Source organism: Orcinus orca, chromosome 14 (genome assembly GCF_937001465.1).
Source record: "Orcinus orca chromosome 14, mOrcOrc1.1, whole genome shotgun sequence".
Lineage (NCBI taxonomy): Eukaryota > Metazoa > Chordata > Mammalia > Artiodactyla > Delphinidae > Orcinus > Orcinus orca.
Genome location: NC_064572.1, coordinates 25,005,347 through 25,027,795, shown reverse-complemented (window position 1 = coordinate 25,027,795; position 22,449 = coordinate 25,005,347). Strand labels below are relative to the sequence as shown.

The window sequence follows — 22,449 nt, the reverse complement described above, 5'->3', positions numbered from 1 at the left end:
TTGAATTTAAATTAATCTAAATCCTTGCAATGTTTAGATTAAAAAATATATATGGAACCATTTAGATAAGAATACTCATATAAGCTTGTTAAAGTATGCCTTTCCAATTGAGAAAGGCTACTTTGGACGACAACTTATAATAACCTACCTGTTTTGGTGAGAAAGGAACCAGAGGAAAGATGTTAAAGGCTTAGTGTTAACCCTATAGCTAAAACATGTAGTGCAAAAACTATATGGCCATGGTAGGGTCACATCTGTCAAAATGATTGGGATTCTCATGTCAGATTTGTGGTACCTCCTCCCACCAGCACCACTTTTTTTGAGCCTCCATGTAGATCACCAACTCTGAGTTAGCAACCTTTCTTTTTAGAGAAAGGTTGATGCTATAGCCACATGTATTTAAATTTCAGTCATATGATATACACCAAGATTCTGAGTGAACTTGTTTCTTATGGGTTTTCAGCCACACTAATCTATGTGAGGATTACTTTTGCAGGTCATGAATCTCATTCAGTTTTGGTTTTTACTGGTAAAATTTACTTATCTCTTAGCACCGGAGAACTCAGAACTGAGCCTTCAGGTATGTCCAAGGAGAGGCTGAAGCATCTTCAGGGATATGACAGACGGAATGGTATTTTGGGTTAAGAGAATAGATTATATGGCCTATAAAATCCCTGATACCATGACAAAATAAGAAAATAGAAAATATTATCTGTTCTCCAAGCTTTTAAAGTTTTTTCAAATAATTCTTTAAAAGTTTTAACTTTATTTCATTTTATTTACATTTTATTTTATTTATTGATTTATTTTTTCAATTAAAATGTATAGAAAAATTTAACCCTCATACAATGTACATGCGTATTTCCATGATCTAGATATAGTAATTTTAACATACTTCCAGAGTCATAGTTACTTTTTATTTCTGAACCACTTCAGAATGATTTGCAACACCATAGCATTTTGTGCCTAAATATTTCAGCCAGTGTCTCCTAAAATAATGGGTATGCTCTTATATAACCACAATATTGTTATCACATGGAAGAAAATTAACAATCACTTCTTAATGTTTCCTAATACTCAGTCTATATTCAGATTTCTCCATTTGTCTTCCAAATGCCTTTTACAGCTTTATTTTCTCCTAGACCCAGGACACAAGTTGGTTTACAAATAATATATGACTAATTTTTTTCAAAACTAACATTTAACCCTAGTGCTAAAAACTATGTTGTAAATGAAACCATAAACAATGAGGTATTATGTAAAAGGAAAAAAAATTGGAGGAGGTCTTCTTCATTTATAGGAGACATGTATATGCCCCCTAGAGACCTCTTTTCCATGACTGTAAAAGGTAGATATTAACAATATCAACCCTATAATATTATTATTTAAATGGTATAATTTTTCAAAAGTGCTTAGCAAAGTGACTGACATATGGGAAGCATGAACAAATGTTAATTACCATTATTATTATTACCATTAGAAAATAGGCAATCAATCAAGTAAGGCAAGCCCAGAGATAAACCCATGCACCTATGATCAACCAATCTATGACAAAGGAGGCAAGGATATACAATGGAGAAAAGACAGTCTCTTCAATAAGTGGTGCTGGGAAAACTGGACAGCTACATGTAAAAGCATGAAATTAGAACACTCCCTAACACCATACACAAAAATAAACTCAAAATGGATTAGAGACATAAATGTAAGACCAGATACTATAAAACTCTTAGAGGAAAACATAGGAAGAACACTTTTTGATCTAAATCACAGTAAGGTCTTTTTTTATCCACTTCCTAGAGTAATGGAAATAAAAACAAAAATAAACAAATGGGACCTAATGAAATTTAAAAGTTTATGCACAGCAAAGGAAACTACAAACAAGACGAAAAGACAACCCTCAGAATGGGAGAAAATATTTGTAAATGAATCAGTGGACAAAGGATTAATCTCCAAAATATATAAACAGCTCATGCAGCTCAATATTAAAAAAACAAACAACCCAATCCAAAAATGGGCAGAAGACCTAAATAGACATTTCTCCAAAGAAGACATACAGATGGCCAAGAAGCACATGAAAAGCTGCTCAACATCACTAATTATTAGAGAAATACAAATCAAAACTACAATGAGGTATCACCTCACACCAGTTAGAATGGGCATCATCAGAAAATCTACAAACAACAAATAGTGGAGAGGGTGTGGAGAAAAGGGAACCCTCTTGCACTGCTGGTGGCAATGTAAATTGATACAGCCACTATGGAGGACAGTATGGAGGTTCCTTAAAGAACTAAAAACAGAATTACCATATGACCCAGCAATCCCACTACTGGACATATGCCCAGAGAAAACCATAATTCAAAAAGACACATGCACCCCAGTGTTCATTGCAGCACTATTTATAACAGCCAGGTTGGAAGCAACCTAAATGTCCATCAACAGATGGATAGGTAAAGAAGATGTGGTACATATATACAATGGAATATTACTCAGCCATAAAAAGGAACAAAACTGGATAATTTTTTAGACGTGGATGGATCTAGAGACTGTCATACAGAGTGAAGTAAGTCAGAAAGAGAAAAACAAATATCGTATATTAACGCATATATGTGGAACCTAGAAAAATGGTACAGATGAACCAGCTTGCAGGGCACAAATTGAGACACAGATGCAGAGAACAAACGTATGGACACCAAGGGAGGAAAAAAAAGGGGTGGTGGTGGGGCGGGGTGTGTGTGTGTGTGATGAATTGGGATATTGGGATTGACATATATACACTAATATGTATAAAATTGATAACTAATAAGAACCTGCTGTATAAAAAAATAAATAAAATTCCAAAAATTTTAAAAATTGAAAAGAGGGTTGCAGGTTTATTTGGTATGAAAATAGGCAATCAATCAAGCCTAATGATTTAATACTGTTTCAACCCAGCCCCTGAAGCCTATAAGGTGTTATAATAAAATGAGATAGTTTTATAGCTGATAGGAATCTGTGAGTGTACCCCACAAGGTTTTAAGAGTGCTAGTTTTGACAGGTGGGGAAGCTGAAAACTTTTTAAAGGTAATATATTTATAAATTTGATTTAAAGGACTACATATAAAAATGTAGAAATGTATATTATTCCTTAAAGCAGAGTCCAATTTTAATCCCTAAATATCATTTTAAAATATTATGGAAAACTTTCTCTAATGAATTCTCATGAATATGTTTGAAATCACAATTTAGTATGCTTAAAAAATCAGTCCAAAAATCTTTTTTTATGAATTTGTTCTCTCAATTTTAATTAAGTTGAATTTCTGCCGGCAGTACTTCAGATTTTCTAAACTCCAGTGAAACGTTCTACTGCTTATGTTTTTGATATATTAAAAATATATCCATTCCGAAATGCCTCTGGGCTTATTTTAAAAATTATAAATGATATTATTAAATTAGGTGTACTCTGAAGGTAAGAACAAGAATTCCCCTTTTAGTAATATTTAACCAATATGCATACATACATTTTAAAAGTTTATAAAACATTTCATTTTGAATGTTGAGTTCTAGCTACCCACCCACACGAGTAATACTAATTGATTAGGAATTCCCTAATATTTATAAAAACTAGTAATTGTGGCTTACTTATTAATAAAATACTATTTCTGTGTTCTATCCAGATTTATGGATAGGGAATGTAACAGAGTCATATGATTTACTTAAGAATTCAATTTTCATGTAAAAGTTGTAGCAAAAAAAAAAAGTTATAGCTAAGTAAAGCAGAACATTTTTGTGGGAAGAGAGAACTATTGATAATGGCAACAGGTGGATTTATGTACCAAATCTGCCATTAACCAGATGGGTAATATTTTTCAAGACATTTCTCTTCCCTGGAACTCAGTTTCCTTATCTGTAAAATAAGCAATTTGGATTCTAGAGCTTCTGAAAATAACAGAATTATAGTGAGCTTCTATTACCATATAGTTTATTGCTTATGGAATATATTCACTCAAAATATACTATTTGATCTCTGCCTAAACTCTGTGAGGTAGCTAAGTGAATATTTTTAACTGTCCTTTCCCACGATGTTGTAGAAAGTCTTGGCGGCAAGGCTATCATATTTATATACATTAATCGTAAGCACCATTTACTAAGTCCCTAGTGTATTCTAGGTATCACTATTTACAGACATAACTCTAATTGTCAGAAAATCTCTAATAAGATTGTCATCATTTAGCATGTGATGAAACTCGGGTCTAGGATGGTTGTGTTACTATCTACAAAGCTAGTACTTGGCAGAGCTGGAGTTTGAATGGAGGTCTGTATGACAACAAAGTTTTGCATTTTTTTCTATTATCACTTTTTTCTTTTTATCTTTTTTTTTTTTTTTTTTTTTTTTGCGGTACGCAGGCCTCTCACTGCTGTGGCCTCTCCCGTTGTGGAGCACAGGCTCCAGACGCGCAGGCTCAGCGGCCATGGCTCACGGGCCCAGCCGCTCCGCGGCATGTGGGATCTTCTCGGACCGGGGCACGAACCCGTGTCCCCTGCATTGGCAGGCGGACTCTCAACCACTGTGCCACCAGGGAAGCCCCCTTTTTATCTTTTTTAAGTGTTAATAAAAATCATTTAAAGTGTTTAAGTAAAGAACTAATATAGGTATATCAACATTTTAAGTAGTAGTGATGAGCATAATGAAATTAAAAAGTAGATAAAAAATGAGAAGATCAGTTGTGCTATTAATATAGTCTTAGAGGAATAACAAAATCCTGGACAGGAAATATAGGATTTGGGCATTAACATATACCCAGTACTATATATAAAGTTGATAACAAGAGGGACCTACTGTATAGCACAGGGAACTCTACTCAATATTCTGTAATAACCTACATGGGAAAAGAATCTGAAAAAGAATGGATTTATGTATAGGTATAACTGAATCACTTAGCTGTACACCTGAAACTAACACAATATTGTAAATCAACTATCCTCCGATATAAAATAAAAATTAAATTTTAAAAAAGAAAGTGGACTGGAAAAATAAGAGAAATTAATTTCTACCTTGTACAGGTAGAAGCTTAGAAAATGTGTAAATGTAAGTGACAAAATGCAAGATCAGTGCTATAAAATTTTGATCCCACAAGCCTGTTCTTCTTTATGTCTTGACAGTTTCTATTAACAACTGCAAACAAACATTTATCATGTATATGTTCCTACATTCAGGAATCTTATAGTCTGGGGCAGAAGACCAAAAAAACCCGCAAAAAAGCAAATAAGATAGACAGATAGTCACATTTACAAATAATTAGGCTACAATAGAGAACAGTATAAACATCCTGAGGGAAAAACTGATAACATGTTCTGAAACCTTTAAAAGAATAATTATATATTATGTAATATAATATATAATTATATAATATATCTCCTTTTTTCTGGAGAAGAAAGGGGGATATACTGTATGAATTGGGCTTGGAAATATGATTAAATTTGGACCAACAGAGATGGGGAAAGGAAAGAAGATGAACAAAATAATTAATGGACAATATCTTAAGGTATTTAAATGCAACAGCAAATAGCTTGGTTTAGCTTGAGGGTACAGTGGAAGATGAAATGACATTGAAAAGCTGGTAGGGGAACTTCCCTGGTGGCACAGTGGTTAAGAATCTGCCTGCCATGCAGAGGGTATGGGTTTGAGCCCTGGTCCCAGAAGATCCCACATGCCGCGGAGCAACTAATCCCGTGCACCACAACTACTGAGCCTGTGCTCTAGAGCCCGTGAGCCACACTTACTGAGTCCGCGTGCCTAGAGCCAGTGCTCTGCAACAAAGAGAAGGCATCGCAATGAGAAGCCCGCGCACCTCAATGAAGAGTAGCCCCCACTCACCACAACTGGAGAAAGCCCGTGCACAGCAACAAAGACCCAATGCAGCCAATAAGTAAATAAATAAATAAAAAGAAAAGCTGGTAGGGGCAAAGGTAATGGTGATGCCTGTGTCATAGTAATTTCACTCCTAGATGTAGACTGAAGAAGAACGCACCCATAAGTGCACCAAAAGAAAAATATAAGAATATTTACTATTCATAATAGCCAAAAATATTATGCTTCCCAAAAGGCCATTAATAGAAAAACAGATAAATGACTGGTATATGTTTACACAGTGGAATACTCTGTATAGAGCAATGAGAATAAACAGAGTATAACTCCATGCAATAATATGGATGTATTTCAAATATATAAATGTTGGACATAAAAAGCCAGGTACAAGAGTATATATATTATTATTCCATTTTTATAAGGTTCAGAAACAGGAAAATCTATAGTTCTAGATATACGGGTAGTTATTTGATTGCTCTTGGGAGATACTGACTTTTGGGGGTGATGCTGTTTTTTTCTTAATTGGGTGCTAGGTACACGGATTCCCTCAGTTTGTGAAAGTTGTTCAACTGTACATTTAAGATTTGGGCATTTTTCTATGTGAATTTTCTACTTTAATTCAATTTAATGGTGATATTTGAGGAATTTATAGTCTTTATTCAATAAGGAGACATGAAAGGTGTTTTTTAGCTGAAGAATTGCACAATTCTATCAGAAAGATTGAATCAAATGGTGGCAAGACAAAAGGATTGAAAATGAAAGAGAAAATTAAGACCCAAACTTGTATAATAGTAATAGGAAGACAGAGAAAGAGATGGATGTGGTATTGTGCCTATCAGAACAGGATAGATAAAAGGGGAGAATTTTTATTTTTTAAATGAGATTTCAAGACTGGATGGCAGGTAGTACTACTGACAGAAATGAACATAAAGATAAAGGATTTAGCAAGCATTGGCAAACTATAGCCAGCTGGTCAAATCTGGCCCATTGACTGTTTTGTACAGCCCATGAGCTGGGAATGTTTTTGTTTTGTTTTGTTTTGGGTTTTTTATGGGCTTTTTGTTGTTGTTGTTTCGGGGTTTGCTTTCTTTTTACATTTTTAAATGGTTGAAAAAAATTAGAATAGATGTAATCAGAATAGTATTTGTGATGTGTGAAAATTATAGGCAATTGAAATTTCAGTGTCCATATAAAGTTGTGTGGGAACACAGCCATGCTCATTTGTTAGCACAGGTTCTGTGACTGCTCTCACATTACAGCAGCAGTGGAGTTAAGTAATGCAATAGATTGGTATGGTACGGCCTGCAAAATGTATACTGTGTCCTGTCTTGCCCTTTCAGAAAAATTCTGCTTACCTCTGTTTTAGAGCTAAAATTATAAATGATATATGTATACTTGAAAATGCCTAATAGGCTAATGGGAACACACAACTTTTGTTGAAGAGAGGAGAATAACCTGAGAAGTAGAATTCTGAGGATCACTAACTGTATAGAGTGAAGAACTGAATCTCTTAGTATGAGTAACAGTTAGCATTTAATAGCACTTAAGAATTTTTTTTTTTTTCTTTTTTTTTTTTTTTTTTTTTTTTTTGCGGTACGCGGGTCTCTCACTGTTGTGGCCTCTCCTTTTGCGGGGCACAGGCTCCGGACGCGCAGGCTCAGCAGCCATGGCTCACGGGCCTAGCTGCTCCGCGGCATGTGGGATCTTCCCGGACCGGGGCACGAACCCGTGTCCCCTGCATCGGCAGGTGGACTCTCAACCACTGCGCCACCAGGGAAGCCCAGCACTTAAGAATTTTAAAAAGTATATTCATATACATTCTTTTGATATCTAAAATAACCCATGATGTGAATATCATTTTTTTCTAGTTTGCAAATAAGGAAACTTATATTGTAAAAGATATGTGGCTATATTTTGGAGAACAATTACATTCAAAAGTAGAAGGTGATAGAGAAATATCAGTGAGGAGAATGTAGATATTTTGGCCTATGGTGGGCAGTATTCCTCTTGTTTGCAGGGATGGTGATAGAACAAAAACTCGAGTCAGAGTTTCTGGGTTTTCATCCTGGTTCTACCATTTACTAACACTACAATCTTGAGTAAATCACTTAACCTTTTAGAGACTCAGCTTCGTAATCTTAGCATAATAGTGTTCTTACCTCAGAGGGCTCTTATGAAGATTAAATTTTAAATATATGTTAAGGCGCCTAGAAGAGTGTTTGGCATATATACATGTTATTTTCATTGTCTTCGGGAACACATTTTCGAATCAGTTAACATACAATGTAATTTCATTTGGATGGCAGGGATTCCAAAAGCCTTTATTAGCTGTTTATATCAGAGTTGTATTCTATATATGTGAGCAGCAGCAGAGCCACTTAGCCAGCTAGCAATAAATATCAGAGATTCCACTTACGTGATTTGTCTTAAGCTTTGTACCTCAGTTTCTCTGCTTATCCAGCAAAAAATAAGCCAACAAGGAACATTCACCCAGAATTCCTAAATATCAAGTATTCTCTGAAGTTCTATTTTGACATTTTCATAGTGATTGCAATTGATTGATGGCGTATGATAAATCATTCACAGAAGCACTAAAAATCTTCAGTAAAGGTGTCAGTAATTTAATGCTTTTTTGTCCCTGTTGTTCCTCTTGTAAAAAAAGAGTCAGAATTCTCCAGAACTTTTAGTTTTGTAAACTATTGCCCAACTTTTGGCCCTTATCTTGGCAAAAGTAAATATCTGCCAATTGTAATTCACCATGTGAGTTGAGATGTTATTAAGGAAACTGAGTGCAACCCATGAGATTCTTGTCCAGGACAGGGTCAGTCAATGCTAGCCAATAATCGACTCTGTTTCCTGCATGGTAGGTGGATAGCAGTTGCAATTATTGTCATTTTGTGTCTGGGGAAATGTAGACAGGAGAGTTAAGTGACTTCCTCAAGGTCATATTGTGAATCAATGGCATTCCAAGGAACAGAACTTGGAATACACTTAACCAGATAATCTCTTAAATGGTTTAAACTTTAGCATGAGGATAGTGAAAAATTTTCCACTGTATGCCAGTATACACGTCAAAATTACTTCTTAGATCCAGAGTCATGCATTTATTATCTCTGAGATAAAGGCTGTAAAAAGAGACCCCAAACAAATTGGTCTATAGCTATTATCATTTGGAAGTTTAAATATGTTTTTATGAAAATGGAGAGAATGATAATGACCAGTAGTTAAGAAGGAGAAAATTCATTTCTATTTTAGAGCTAGTTTAGTGCATTAGTAGCTTACAGCTTTCTTAATGGCTTGTATACTATTGATTTCAGACATAAGAGAGTTGTGTCTTTATTTACATGCTTTGCCACATACCAGCAGCAGTAAAAGCTGCTCTTCCTTTAATGTGTCACATAGGCCACATTTCCTGAGAAAAGAAACTACAAACTATTTTCAGCTCCTAAGGAAGAGTCATCTGTACACTCATCAATTAAAAACTTAGGGCTTCCCTGGTGGCACAGTGGTTGAGAGTCCGCCTGCCGATGCAGGGGACATGGGTTCGTGCCCCGGTCCGGGAGGATCCCACATGCCGCGGAGCGGCTAGGCCAGTGAGCCATGGCCGCTGAGCCTGCGCGTCCGGAGCCTGTGCTCCGCAGCGGGAGAGGCCACAACAGTGAGAGGCCCGCATACCGCAAAAAAAACCAAAACAACAAAAAAAACTGAGTCTCATAGCTTAGTTTAGTTCTTAAAGTAAAATAAAATATATAATGAAAAGAAAGCAAATTTTAAGTGCTAGATATGTGAATATATTTTTATTTTTTATTCAGTATGGAATAACTATCATTTATTGTGAACTCAATATGTATCAAGCCTTATGCTAAGGAGCTTAAAGAAAACTTCAGAAAGCTTCATCGTTTAGTTTCTTTAATAGGTTAGAACTGAAGCATGGATAACTAATCCTGAGATTTTACAAATGTCAAGTTATTTTAGACCCCAAATTAGGCTTATGATAGATAATAAATGACACATATTTGATATTGCTTCTTTGATTTTTATATTTTGGTCGGATTTTCCATTGACCATTCTTATAATTCCTTCATTTCATATATTTAATTTTATTGCTCTTGTACACTATTGCCTCAATAAAGTGTGTTTTTAGTATTCTGAACCTAGCAACCACGTTTTTGTAAAGCTTTGTGAGGTGATTTCTTCCAATTTCCCCATTTATAGGTGAACTAGAAATCAGCATCTGGAAATATTAATATATAGGCATTTTAGGTATCACATGTTCCCTGTGAATAATCAAATAAGTAAATTCCACTTATATGATTTATCCTTTTTAAATGTTCCTTCTCAAACCTATTTACTTCTTCTACTATTGGATTATGTACGGACTTTTTTGTTGTTGTTTGTTTGTTTTTTGCGGTACGCGGGCCTCTCACTGTTGTGGCCTCTCCCGTTGAGGAGCACAGGCTCCGGACGCGCAGGCTCAGCGGCCATGGCTCACGGGCCCATCCGCCCCGCGGCATGTGGGATCTTCCCGGACCAGGGCACGAACCCGTGTCCCCTGCAGGCGGACTTGCAACCACTGTGCCACCAGGGAAGCCCCAAAGTTCTTTTTTATTTGACAAAAAGTCTTAGGTCCCAGGTGCTATGGTTGTGAATATGGTAGTTTAGGGGTATAGATAGTTTTCTACCATCCCACATTTTAAATTGCAAGTGCAAGAGGCAAGTTTGCATACTGTTCAAAATATGACATATACAAAGAATAGTACTATGCCAGTGCATTAAGTTTACTGTGTATAAGAAAATAGCACCTCAAAACTCAGGATGCTAATTAGGGAGGGCTGGCTTAATAAACCCTGCCCATAACATTTTTATTCTTCCCCAGACAGTTTGTAATACACATACACACTTGAATACACATACACACACACTTTATATGCACCATATATTAATCCTTAGGATTTTATATATGTGCTTGTCTGTATACATACAGTTTATAAATGTATACTGTACTATTTACCAGTGTGTATTCATCGTTTACATAAGGATCTATCAATGTATATACATACATCGATAAACAGTCTCATTTCAAGCTATAGTTTGTTATACTTCTACCTTTTGAAGCATACTATTAATAAAATTAAATAAGGTATATGCTTTTCTAACGTATGTGAGGAATTACATTAAGTTTGAATTAAGTTAAAATTTTAATACGTTAGAAATGTGAGAAGTCATACACTTATATTAAGGAGTAGATTTAAATATGTCAGATATTAAATTATACTTTTGTATTAAATTTAACATTGTAGTTCTAGAGCAAACAATTATATTCAATAGATATTTATATGAAAAATTAAACCTGGAAAGTTTTTATATGACTTTAAAAAAAAATGATATGTCTCTATTCTTAAATGAACAAGTTTTATGAACATCTTATAATGATCGCTTTTTTCCTAAAATGTATTTTGACCTAGTGGAATGATTCTAAATCTAATTATCACCTGTTTTAGGCTAAGATGACTCAGTTGCCTGAGGCAGAAAAGGAAAAGATAGCTGAGCAAGTTGCTGATTTCAAGAAAGTAAAGAGTAAGCTGGATGCTGAGATTGAGATATGGGACGATACGAGCAACGATATCATTGTTCTTGCCAAGAAGATGTGTATGATCATGATGGAGATGACAGACTTCACAAGGTAATTATGTGGGAAATGATGTGTAAATTTACAGTGTTAGAAACATTTGTCACATTAGTGAAACCTTAAGTTTCTCTGAGTGTCAGGTGCTAAATATTAAGTGGTATGGGAAAAGCAAATAATAAAGAATTAGAAAGTTGTACGTAGGTTCTTCTAGAGGTTTTGGTAAAGTTTTGTGGCAGAGTTTCTCATAAACTGCTGAGGAATAATTTTAGAAACCAATTTATGTCCTCACTATCAGGAACCTTCTCTGTGTATCGTATTAGCTTTTTTTCCTTTTTTTATTACAAAGAAAGTGGTAAATCAAGTTATGATCTCTATTGGAGCTATCCGAATGATTGATTTTCTTAGCTACATACTGAGATATCAACTAGATATATTTGAAATTACAGTGACTTAATGATATACACAAAGGAATCATACATTGTGTATTCTAGAAGTAATAAACATGTTTCTTATAGCTTCAAACTATTATTTTACAGAGCTAGCCAAAGAGCAGTACCAGTTACTAAAATGTACAAAACTACAACAATTAAAATAATTTAGTCTTGATGTAATTATAAAAGCCACAGTACAGAAGAATACTCTGAAACAGTCCTAGTATAATTACAAAACTATTTATTTATATCCCTATACATTAAGCACAAAAATAACTTTTAGATGGAGTAATGAAATAAATGTAATTTTAAAATAATAATAAATGGAAAAAATATACATGAATATTTCATTAAAATTAAGATTGAGGAAAGCTTTCTAAGCATTATAGACAAAGAACTCATAAAAAGGGATCATTAAATTGAGTGGCATTAAAATTTCAAAATGTCAATAGAATGTCCTAAACAACACTTAAATATAAATGGATAATTAGGTAAACATCTATAACAAAAAATAACAAAAATTGGATGTCATTTGTATGTAAAGAATACTTACAGGCATTAATTTTTTTTAAATGTCCTAGTAGAAGAATGGGCAAAAAATATGAGCAGATAGCTCACCAATTTCTCCCCATAAAAGATATGAGGCGTAAGTATGTGAAAATATTTTAACCTAAAATATTTTAAATAACGTACCTTTTAATTCTGTAAAACTGGCCAAAACTTTTAAAATAGCCCTTTACAGAGAAGGTATGGTAATGAAAGCATATATTGATATAAGCCTTGTGGTAATTTGGCACTATATATAAACTAAAAACTTTCACAGACTTTTAATATCTATATCTATCTATATCTGTATATTATATATACAGTTTCATAAAGAATGCCTGTTAGATATCAGTTTATGTTTGCCCCTCTCGGTTCTTGCCATTTTTTTCTAACCCCCTACCATGACTCTTAAATGTCTTACCATTTCCTTTCATACACAGAATTCAGTTTTAACCTATTGCTCAGTCTCTACAAAGATTCTGAGAAACTTCTCCCCCTCTACTCCACACGTATATTTTATATATATATAAAACATAGACATGAATGTGCCTGTGTATAAGAAACAAACTATACTACAGTGATATTAAATACTGACTATGTTTTGGTAGTTTAGTGGTGGGTAAGTTAATTACTTTTACTTTTCTATAATTTGTTAATTTTCTATGATGAGTATATAGGTATTTTAAATAATTTATAATTTTGCTTCAAGTTAGTCCTAGGAGAGTGGAAATTGACTAAACTTAAATCATTTCATGCAAACTTTCCCAAAAGTTAAGACTAAAAAGAAGCACAAATAAAACCTTAAGTGATGTCAGCTTTCAACATTATTAAGATACAGAAAATAGTGTGAGTTTCAAAGTACTACCTTTAAGTAGAGAAATAAACACCAAATTCCAACAGAGCTACTGCTGGTACTCTGTCATCAACATAAACCTGTGGATCTGGAAAGCAGGCATTGAGAAAATTAAAACACCTAGTAGAAATGGGAGGAATGTGATAGATAAAGCAATAGATAAAGCACAAAAGAAAATTGGACCAAAATGAGAACACCTGATGCTAAGTGCTAAAATACTGAACCACAGGCCTGGGACTTGTCATTTTACAACATTAACTATAGAGATTTAGCTTAAAATTGAATGGGTCTGGATTTGGGAAATGTCACTTTTGAGAAAAAAAGGAAAATACAGGACAAGTGACACTGAAGGTATGTCAGTGATCGAAAAGGACATAGATAGGAAATAAGAAGGAACCTGGAGAAATGAAAGAGAATCACAATATATGTCAACCCCTCCCCTTCCCCACCACCACCACCAAAAATGTTATCCATTAAAGAAAGTATACTTCACAGTAATGATTAAAGAGAGTATTCTTGGTCCAGGAGCCCTGTCTAAAATGAAAGAGATTCAGACCGATGACATGCAAAGCTACGTAATGAGATATAGAAAATGAACGTGTTTCTGGAAATGAATATGCAAAGGAAATGTAATAATTGTCTTTAGGAGTTATTGGTATTCCCAGGTTCACTGCAGCATTACTCACAGTAGTCAAGATATGGAAACAGTCTTAGTGTCCATCAGTGAATGAATAGATAGAGAAAATGTCATATATAAAAAGTAAATTTGTGTATCTGATAAATTTAAATAATAAAGGAAACCCTACTCATTTGTGACACATGGATGACCCTGGAGAGCCTTATGCCAAGTGAAATAAGCTAGACAGAGAAAGACCAGTCCTGGATGGTATCACTTGTATGTGGAATCTTAAAAAAGTCAAACAGAGAATAGCATGGTGGGGACTGGAGGGCGGGAGAAGTAGAGAAATGCTGATCAAAGATTACAAACTTTCAGTTATAAGATGAGTAAGTTCTGAGGATCTAATATATAGCATATTGACCACAGCTATTAATACTTGAAATTTGCTGAGAGTAGATCTTAAGAGTTCTCATGCAAAAGAGGTAATTATGTAAGGTAACGGATGTGTTAATTAACTTGATTGTGGTAATCATTTCACATTGTATACATATATCAAATCATCACATTGTACACTAAAAATATATTACAGTTTTGTCAATTATGCCTCCATAAAGCTGAAAAAAGTGAGAATCAAAACAATTCAGCGGATGAAAACCTTCCATCTAGAAAACAAATACAAAACAACAATAAAACTATAACACAACACTCCAAACTACAGTGAATTTCAAAAACTAAGAGTTGAAGATACATGTTTTTAAAACCTGGACTCAGAAGATCAAAAACTAAGAAGGTAAATTTAAAACAAAAAATGAAAAAATGCAATGAGGAATGCAATGAGTTAATAAAACTTAGGGAAAAAAATTAAAGGACAAAAATATCTAAAAAATAAAAAAAAATTATAAAGTGTCCAAAGGAAAATAGATTCAGATAAAAATTCCATAAGGGGAGGACAAGCAGGGGATTAACCAAGAGAATGACTGTGAGATAAAGATTAAAAAAAAAATAAGAAAAGGCTCAGAGAAAAATAGCTTGAAATGGAGAAGAGGCAAAGGAGATCTGATAGACATATGTTAGACACTTTGAAAAAAAAGAAATAATAAAACAGCCAATATTTAAAAGTATAAACCAAGAAAGTTTTCCATACATAATACTAAACTTAAATGGACATGTAGAAAGGCGTTACCATATTCCTAGGAAATTTGACCCAGACAACACTAAACACACACACACACATGCACGTACGTTTTCCTCATATGTAAAAAATACCAATACATTATATATAGCAATACTATATTCTACATATTATATGTATATGGAGAGAGAAATAGCAAAGTGAAACCAATTAAATAATAAAAAATTATGAGAAACATCCTTACCTCCACAAAGGGGAGGCATGTACTTTTAACCTTATGATTTCATTCCATGTGATTATCTCTGTATCTCTAAACAATACACTTTCTGAGATATGGTTTACTGACTTTTCCTGCAAATGAGAATGTAGGTCATTTATATGACTGTTCATCTCTTTGTCTATATTTTCCTTGGTTTCATGAATTTATATATTTTATTACTTATATTTATAGACCTTGATAATATTATGTTATCCATAAAGTGTTTCTCGCTATATGTATATTAGTTATATCTCAACTTCTCACTCTGTATGTTGAAGAAATACCCACTCTTACTCTTTCTTTTGCCTGTTACTGCTTCCTCTTCTACATCTCATTTGTAACCCAACTTCTTTCTAGTATACCTCTTTTATATTGATAGTTAATGTAACATTTACATTCTTCTAAATAACTAAATCACCCATGCTTATTCTACTGGTTTATTCTGAAAGTGAAGATTAATAAATAAAATGTTTATGACACTGATATAATTAACCTAGATAGGAAACACACATGAAGGAAACATATTTCCAGTAGAAAGTTGAATTAGAGTTTAGACATACATGAAGTACCCATATATTTATATGGGAAACAACACATCATGGAAAGAAACCTGAACTAAGAACTATGTTTTAACATCAGTTTGATAAATGTGTCAATGAGAGTTCTCTTAATCTTTCTCACCATATTGTATAAAGAGTATATATATAGGCAGAATATAAAGTTAGAAGGAAAAACAATCAAGGACAAAGCCATGAGAAAAAAAAGCTTTTAAGAAGTGGTCAGAGGAGATAGAATCCCATAAAGACAGAGCACTTAATAAGAAATTGTGTAATATGCAAAGAACGATTCTTGGGCCAGAGTTAAGGAAGTTTCAGTGAGTTATCAATTAAGTGTTTTACTTGAAGAGATCCTAATTAGTGTAAAGATTGAAAAGATAGTATAGTTTTGGCAATTCTCAATTTATGGTTACTTTTGTTTGAGTAGCTTCACTAAATTTTAGGTGAGAGATTAAAAAGCCTAATTAATTCATTATGAAGTAGATGAGAAAAGGGCAGATGATAAAACAAAGATACTCAAAGTAGTAACTTAAAGGAGGCAAATGATCAAGACAAGATTTAGAGATTTCTGAATAACTTGAATATATTCTAGGTTGAAGGGACAGGGGAAATGGGGAGGGATAGAATGAAACTGTAAAAGTTATTCAACTTTTATTCAATAGCTGTAGCCAAAAATGAGACAAAAGGGTAGAGCATAAACACTGAGAAATAGGGAAAGAAAGAAGTAAACAAAAACAGATATAAGAATTAACCTGCATGAGTTTACATGGTGTATCTTCTAATCTTAGCTAGAATGTCCGTCATAGAAGCCTTTCCTGGCCAAATGGCATAAAGACTCCCCCCAGCCTGTCTCTCTATGTTACAACATCCTGTTACTTTCTACTTTACAGTTAGCACTTCTTGGATTACCTAGTTCATTTGTTTACATATGCTCTTCCTCCATATCCCTAATGGAGCATAAGTGGTGTGAAAATATGAAATTTGACTTATTTTTTTTATACCCAGAACTTATAACAGCCTAAATAGAATACATATATATATATACACGTATATGTAGTTGCACATACTATAGCATATTCATATGCATATATATGTATAGTATACAATAATGTGTTGAATGAATTAAGACATTTAACAATTTCAATTAATTAACTAAAAAGAAAAAAACAACTTGAACTCAGAAGGAGCCAGGAATAAGCAAATACCCAAACAAACAAAAAACAGTGGAGTAACATAAATTTAAGCTCTTGACACCAACTCGTTGTGTTTATTCTTTAACCCATATATAGATCCTAAATGTTGAACACAAAGATTTTAATTTTAATGCCCACCTGGCATTAAGAGGAGACACATAGTCGGGAGCTAGAGATGAGGTCCTTGGAAAAGCCTAGAGCTGTGCCTCTAAAAAGGAAACTAGAAATCTTTCTATGCAACAGCCTGAGGGAACATCAAAATTATTTTCCTTGGAGTCTAGGTCAAATAAAGGTCTTTAAGAAATAGTGACTTCAAGTCTATGACCTATTAAACTGATGAATTTCAAATTACGTAACCAGAAAAGGCTACCTTTAGAGAAGAATTAAGATGCAAGAAGCAATGGTGAGCAAATAAATCAGAAACCATGCTGGTCTATTCAAATAAGCTTTGGCGGAACAATGACGACAACACAGAAGGACTGTGTGAAGTAGCAACATTACACAGGGAACATGTAAGTGAGATCAGAGTTAAATGGTCTATTTTTATATTCAGGGAAAATTTAGAAGTATTAATACTATACGTTGCTACATAAAGAATGCGTATAGTGCCTTTTAATATTTATAAGGGATCTCTGAAATTTTCATATTAATAGATTAAATTAATGTGGAGGGCTAGAAGTTAGAAAATGAGAAAAATATAGAGAAGAAAATGTGGCGTGAATATAAAAATTCAATCATTTTATGAAACATGCTAGGTATATCAGTATTTCTAATGTGTAAATGTAGCAAGCTTAGTAGTTTTAAAAAGTGTAAGTACAATACTACTATAAGTACAAACAGCAACAACAGAAAAATCTATCATTTAACAGAGACATATAGGAATACTTTTTCTAGGAACCATGGGAAAGCGGAGGAAACATCTCTTTCTAAAAGAGGAAGGAAATGTATGAATAAACGGAGAGAATTTAAGGAAGTATATGCCTAATAGATTCTACTTGCTAAGTGATGTCAACTGTGGAATATGTGAAGCCTTGAAAAGGCAAAAATGGATTGAGAGCTTGGGTAGCAAAACAGAAACAGATATGGGGATATAAATGGTAGTTAACCTGGGCTTCTCTGGTGGCGCAGTGGTAGAGAGTCTGCCTGCCAATGCAGGGGACACAGGTTCGTGCCCCGGTCTGGGAAGATCCCACATGCCATGGAGCAGCTGGGCCCGTGAACCATGGACGCTGAGCCTGTGCGTCTGGAGCCTGTGCTCCGCAACGGGAGAGGCGACAACAGTGAGAGGCCCCGCGTACTGCAAAAAAAAAAAAAAAAAAAAAGTAGTTAACCTAAAAGATTATTCTTTCAGTCATTTACTTAGAGTTAGTCACCAGTTCAAAACCTAATACATTTATTAGCAGAGTGAATAGATTCTCTTCACCTGTTTTGAGAGAACTAGTGAATTAGACTTACCTGAAGTCCTAGGATGTTAAGGAATTTTCAGTAGAATTCAGGGGGATGAGAGAATTGAAACTACTAGAAAGAATATATTGAAATAACTGACTGGACCCAGACTGGGACAGAAGGGAAATAAGGTTGGAGAGTAGAACAAAAGGTGGAAAGGTAAGGATATGTCACCAACAGGTGATAAAGATATAGACTTTAGTTTTCCCTACTCTATATCTGTTTCCCTCCCAAAGGAATTAATGTTTTGCTGTTGACATACTTTGAATCAAGTTGGAAGGGATGCTGAAATATGACTTTGGAAAGGATGCTCAGTGACTTTGAGAGTGTTGTAATCTGTAACTAGTGTGTTAGAAGAAGATTCACAACTCCACAGAGTGATAACTCATTGGAAAATAAGACATGTGTCATGTTTTGCAAAAACTAATCAGTCCAACATTCTCACAACCTATAGGTGTTGCTGCCAAAGGCAGCTGCAGAACAGGAATACTGTGTGTTCAAATTGTAGTAAAGGTAGGGGAGCAAAATTGAATTTCAGTTTCTGACAATCTTTTACACTCGAACTGCACCCACATTCAGTTTAATTTCAGTTCATATAAACTGATAAATCTCAAATTGTTTTAAAATGGAGGAAACCTTGTTCTTATTTTCACTTCCAATTGTTTTAAGAGTTTTTCTCAGACACTGCAATGTTTTACTGAGGTTTAAGTTTAGCAGTTTTATTTACAGATTATTCCTTAATTCTGGCCATATCACATTTATCTCATTGGAGGTGTTTTAGTTTGTTTGCAGTGGGAGCTGCCAGTATAATATTTATCAACAAGTAGTCGATCAGTTGGTAGGCATACAGTCTCTGTCCCACATATAGATTTTTAAATAGCTGTATATTTTTTAAATAAGAAAAAATAATAAATTATATTCTCTAAAGTGCCACTGAATGCTCTGTTTTCTCATTTTCTTTAACTACTATTTTATTATTAATAAGAGGCATAATAGTAAACTTTGAATGCTTACTCTGTACTGCACTATGATGAATATACATGTTTTCTCGTTTTTATTTTCAGGACAGTTTGATTATTATATTCTCTAATTTATTGTTAAACTGAGATTCATAGAGGTCAGGTAAATTGCTCCAGGACACACAAATGACTCTGAATTGGAGCTGGTTCAATTTCAGAATCTGGGTACCTACTCATTGTATTACAAATCTTCACCCTCGTGCTAAACACAACACAAGAACCAGTCCTTTCTTCAAGAAGAAACAAAAATGACACATTAAAAATAAGAATAATGGTATGCTTCTAGCTGTAAATACACTGGGATTTCGGAAGAGAGGGATTAGCAGTGGAGACCAGAGTAAGCAGAGAAGGAAACCTGAACAAGTGAAGTTTGTATTTGACTTTGAGTGAGATATGGGGATTGAATTGCGGAGTGAGATGATATAAGTGATAAAACCCCCAGGATGGAGGCTGGGAAGTAGGAATGTGTTAGATCCATTTGGGGGCTCTCAGAAAACTATATAAATACAGGAAGAAGTTAAGATGGGCATGAAGAAAGTGATAGCTTATATAAGTCATTAGAAAATGGACAGGTTTTTTGTTTATTTTTTTAAATGAAGTAGAAAATAGGGAACTATTCAAGAATTGTAATCTGGATGGTGGCATGATAGAAAAAAATAAATCTAAGTATGACATGTGGTAGGAAGGACAGGCACTTTTGGATGGCAGTGCCAGCAGAGACTCAACCCATGCGGATCTAGCCGCAACTGAGAGACCCAAATAATTAGACAGGCTCTGACAATTCTGATAGAGGCTAGTAGGATCTTTTTTTTTTTTTTAACATCTTTATTGGAGTATAATTGTTTTACAGTGTTGTGTTAGTTTCTGCTGTACAACAAAGTGAATCAGCTATACATATACATATATCCCCATATCCCCTCCCTCTTGTGTCTCCCTCCCACCCTCCCTATCCCACCTCTCTAGGTGGTCACAAAGCACCAAGCTGATCTCTTTGTGCTATGTGGCTGCTTCCCACTAGCTATCTGTTTTACATTTGGTAGTATATATATGTGGCTAATAGAATCTTGATAAATTCCTAGAAAGTATTGTACCAGGGGCTGGAAAAATTACTTCTGTAAAACTTGATGTAACCATTTCTGAGCCTTGACACAAGCCCCTTGGCTCACCAACCATTTAGTGCTTCTTCCAGCTTAAAGGGGAGAGGTGGAGCAGGTTTTACTGCGGTTCTTTGTGTATTTCTGTCACTACGATCGTGATACACTCATTCCAGGGCAGAAAAGTAAGGCTTTAGTGTTTTAAACATGATTTCTCCTTGGTGAAGGACCATCCACACAGTCACATAAGCTATGTTACATTATTACACTGAACCTGTGACATCTTCTCATAATTCAGCATTCCTTTTCTTCATCCTCTGGGACTTTCCAGAATCAGACTGAAGGACTTAAGGCTTGCTAGAGGAAAGCAAGCCTTTCCCCCTTGCACTGATTAGTTTCCCAGGGAAGCATCTTCCAAATTCCTGCCTGAAATGTAAGGGTTCTGGGAGCAGAGATGTGGAGCGTGGAGTCGCTGGTAGTCTCTACATTTAGTATTAAGAATTCGGATGTTCACTTAATACCCCTGTTGTCAGTAAAAGGTACTATACCATTTAAATAAGTCTAAAAACCTCTAACGCAAAGACTCTACTTTATTCTCTTCAGGGAGTAATCTCCAGACTTTTCCTGGGATGAGAGAGAGGCAGATATTCAATGGTGTAGAACAGGGGATGGAATCAAACTGCTACTTTTGGTCTCTCCTTTCACCCCAAATTTCAGTCATATGTATCTTTCTGTTTAAATCAGTTTGATGCTTAGTTTTCCCACTGCTGATTTAGACTCTGACTTCCTTGGATTGACTGTAGTATTTCCCACTTGCTATCTGCTTCCTAGTTTCCTAATATTTCTTGCTGTTGCCTCTTCTCATATTTTGTCCTCTGCATCCTAATAGGTTTAGGTTTTTAGAAGAAGAAGAAAAAAAAAAAAGAAAAAAGGAAAGACAACTCATCTGTATTTTCAATGATGCTTGGAGAAGAAGAAAAGTTATATATAGGTGACAATTTGCCATCTTAACCTGCAAACCCACTAGGATTTACTAGGGTTGTGAAAGTTTTCTCTTCATGATATTTGGAAGTTAGAATATTTAATGTTTTCTTCATGAATAATGCTCCCCCCTTTCCTTTTCTCACCTCAGGTAAATTCTGTGCAAGCAATATCTTGGCTAAACTTAGTTTCTACATTTCATGGTTTACATAACACTTGAGAACATCTAATTCTTTTCCCTCATTTGAACAGGAGACAAGTTCTAGGTAAAACTTTCTAGATAATTGTATCTTCTATGGTCACTTAAGATGCATTTTTAAAAGTTGCTGAAAATTTATGGGAAAAAGATAAAAATGATAACTCTTCCTCAAATAAGAAATACAAAACTTCATCTTTGTCAAAAAATAGTGATTTCTAAGTGTGTACCGACTGTAATGTTACTATTAATACAGTTAAAAAACTGAAAATACCTAGAGAAAAGTAATGCTGCTTTAAGCATTAATATTCTTTAAACTACTTATTCAGAAATATACCAAGGTGGTTTATCTATCCTCATCAAATTTTATATTTTAAGATACAATGCAGTGTCAATTTTCACTTGAAAAAATGATGTACTAGATTGTAGGCTTTTCTATAACTTTTTTTGGGTTCATTTACTGAACACCTGTAGAATATCAGGCACTGTCCTGGTATGAAGGATATACCAATACCTACAGTGGAGAATTTTGAACTAGGGTAGCCTAAGATAGAAGAGGTGAGGAGAACAGGAAGATGGACAGCAAGGCAGAAAGATGAAAGAAAAAAGATCTGAAGGAATGATAATAAAGTAGGAGTAGACATGGTGA

General features: G+C 34.4%; 1 protein-coding gene across 1 annotated transcript in view; it reads left to right on the top strand.

Annotated features, from left to right (window-relative positions):
• Nucleotides 1-22,449, top strand: part of LOC101279843 (catenin alpha-3) — a 758,807-nt gene that overhangs the window by 604,584 nt on the left and 131,774 nt on the right. The window contains exon 9 of the mRNA XM_033407650.2: nucleotides 11,347-11,528. Coding sequence (XP_033263541.2) covers nucleotides 11,347-11,528 — 182 coding nt within the window. The remainder of the gene's footprint in view (nucleotides 1-11,346; nucleotides 11,529-22,449) is intronic.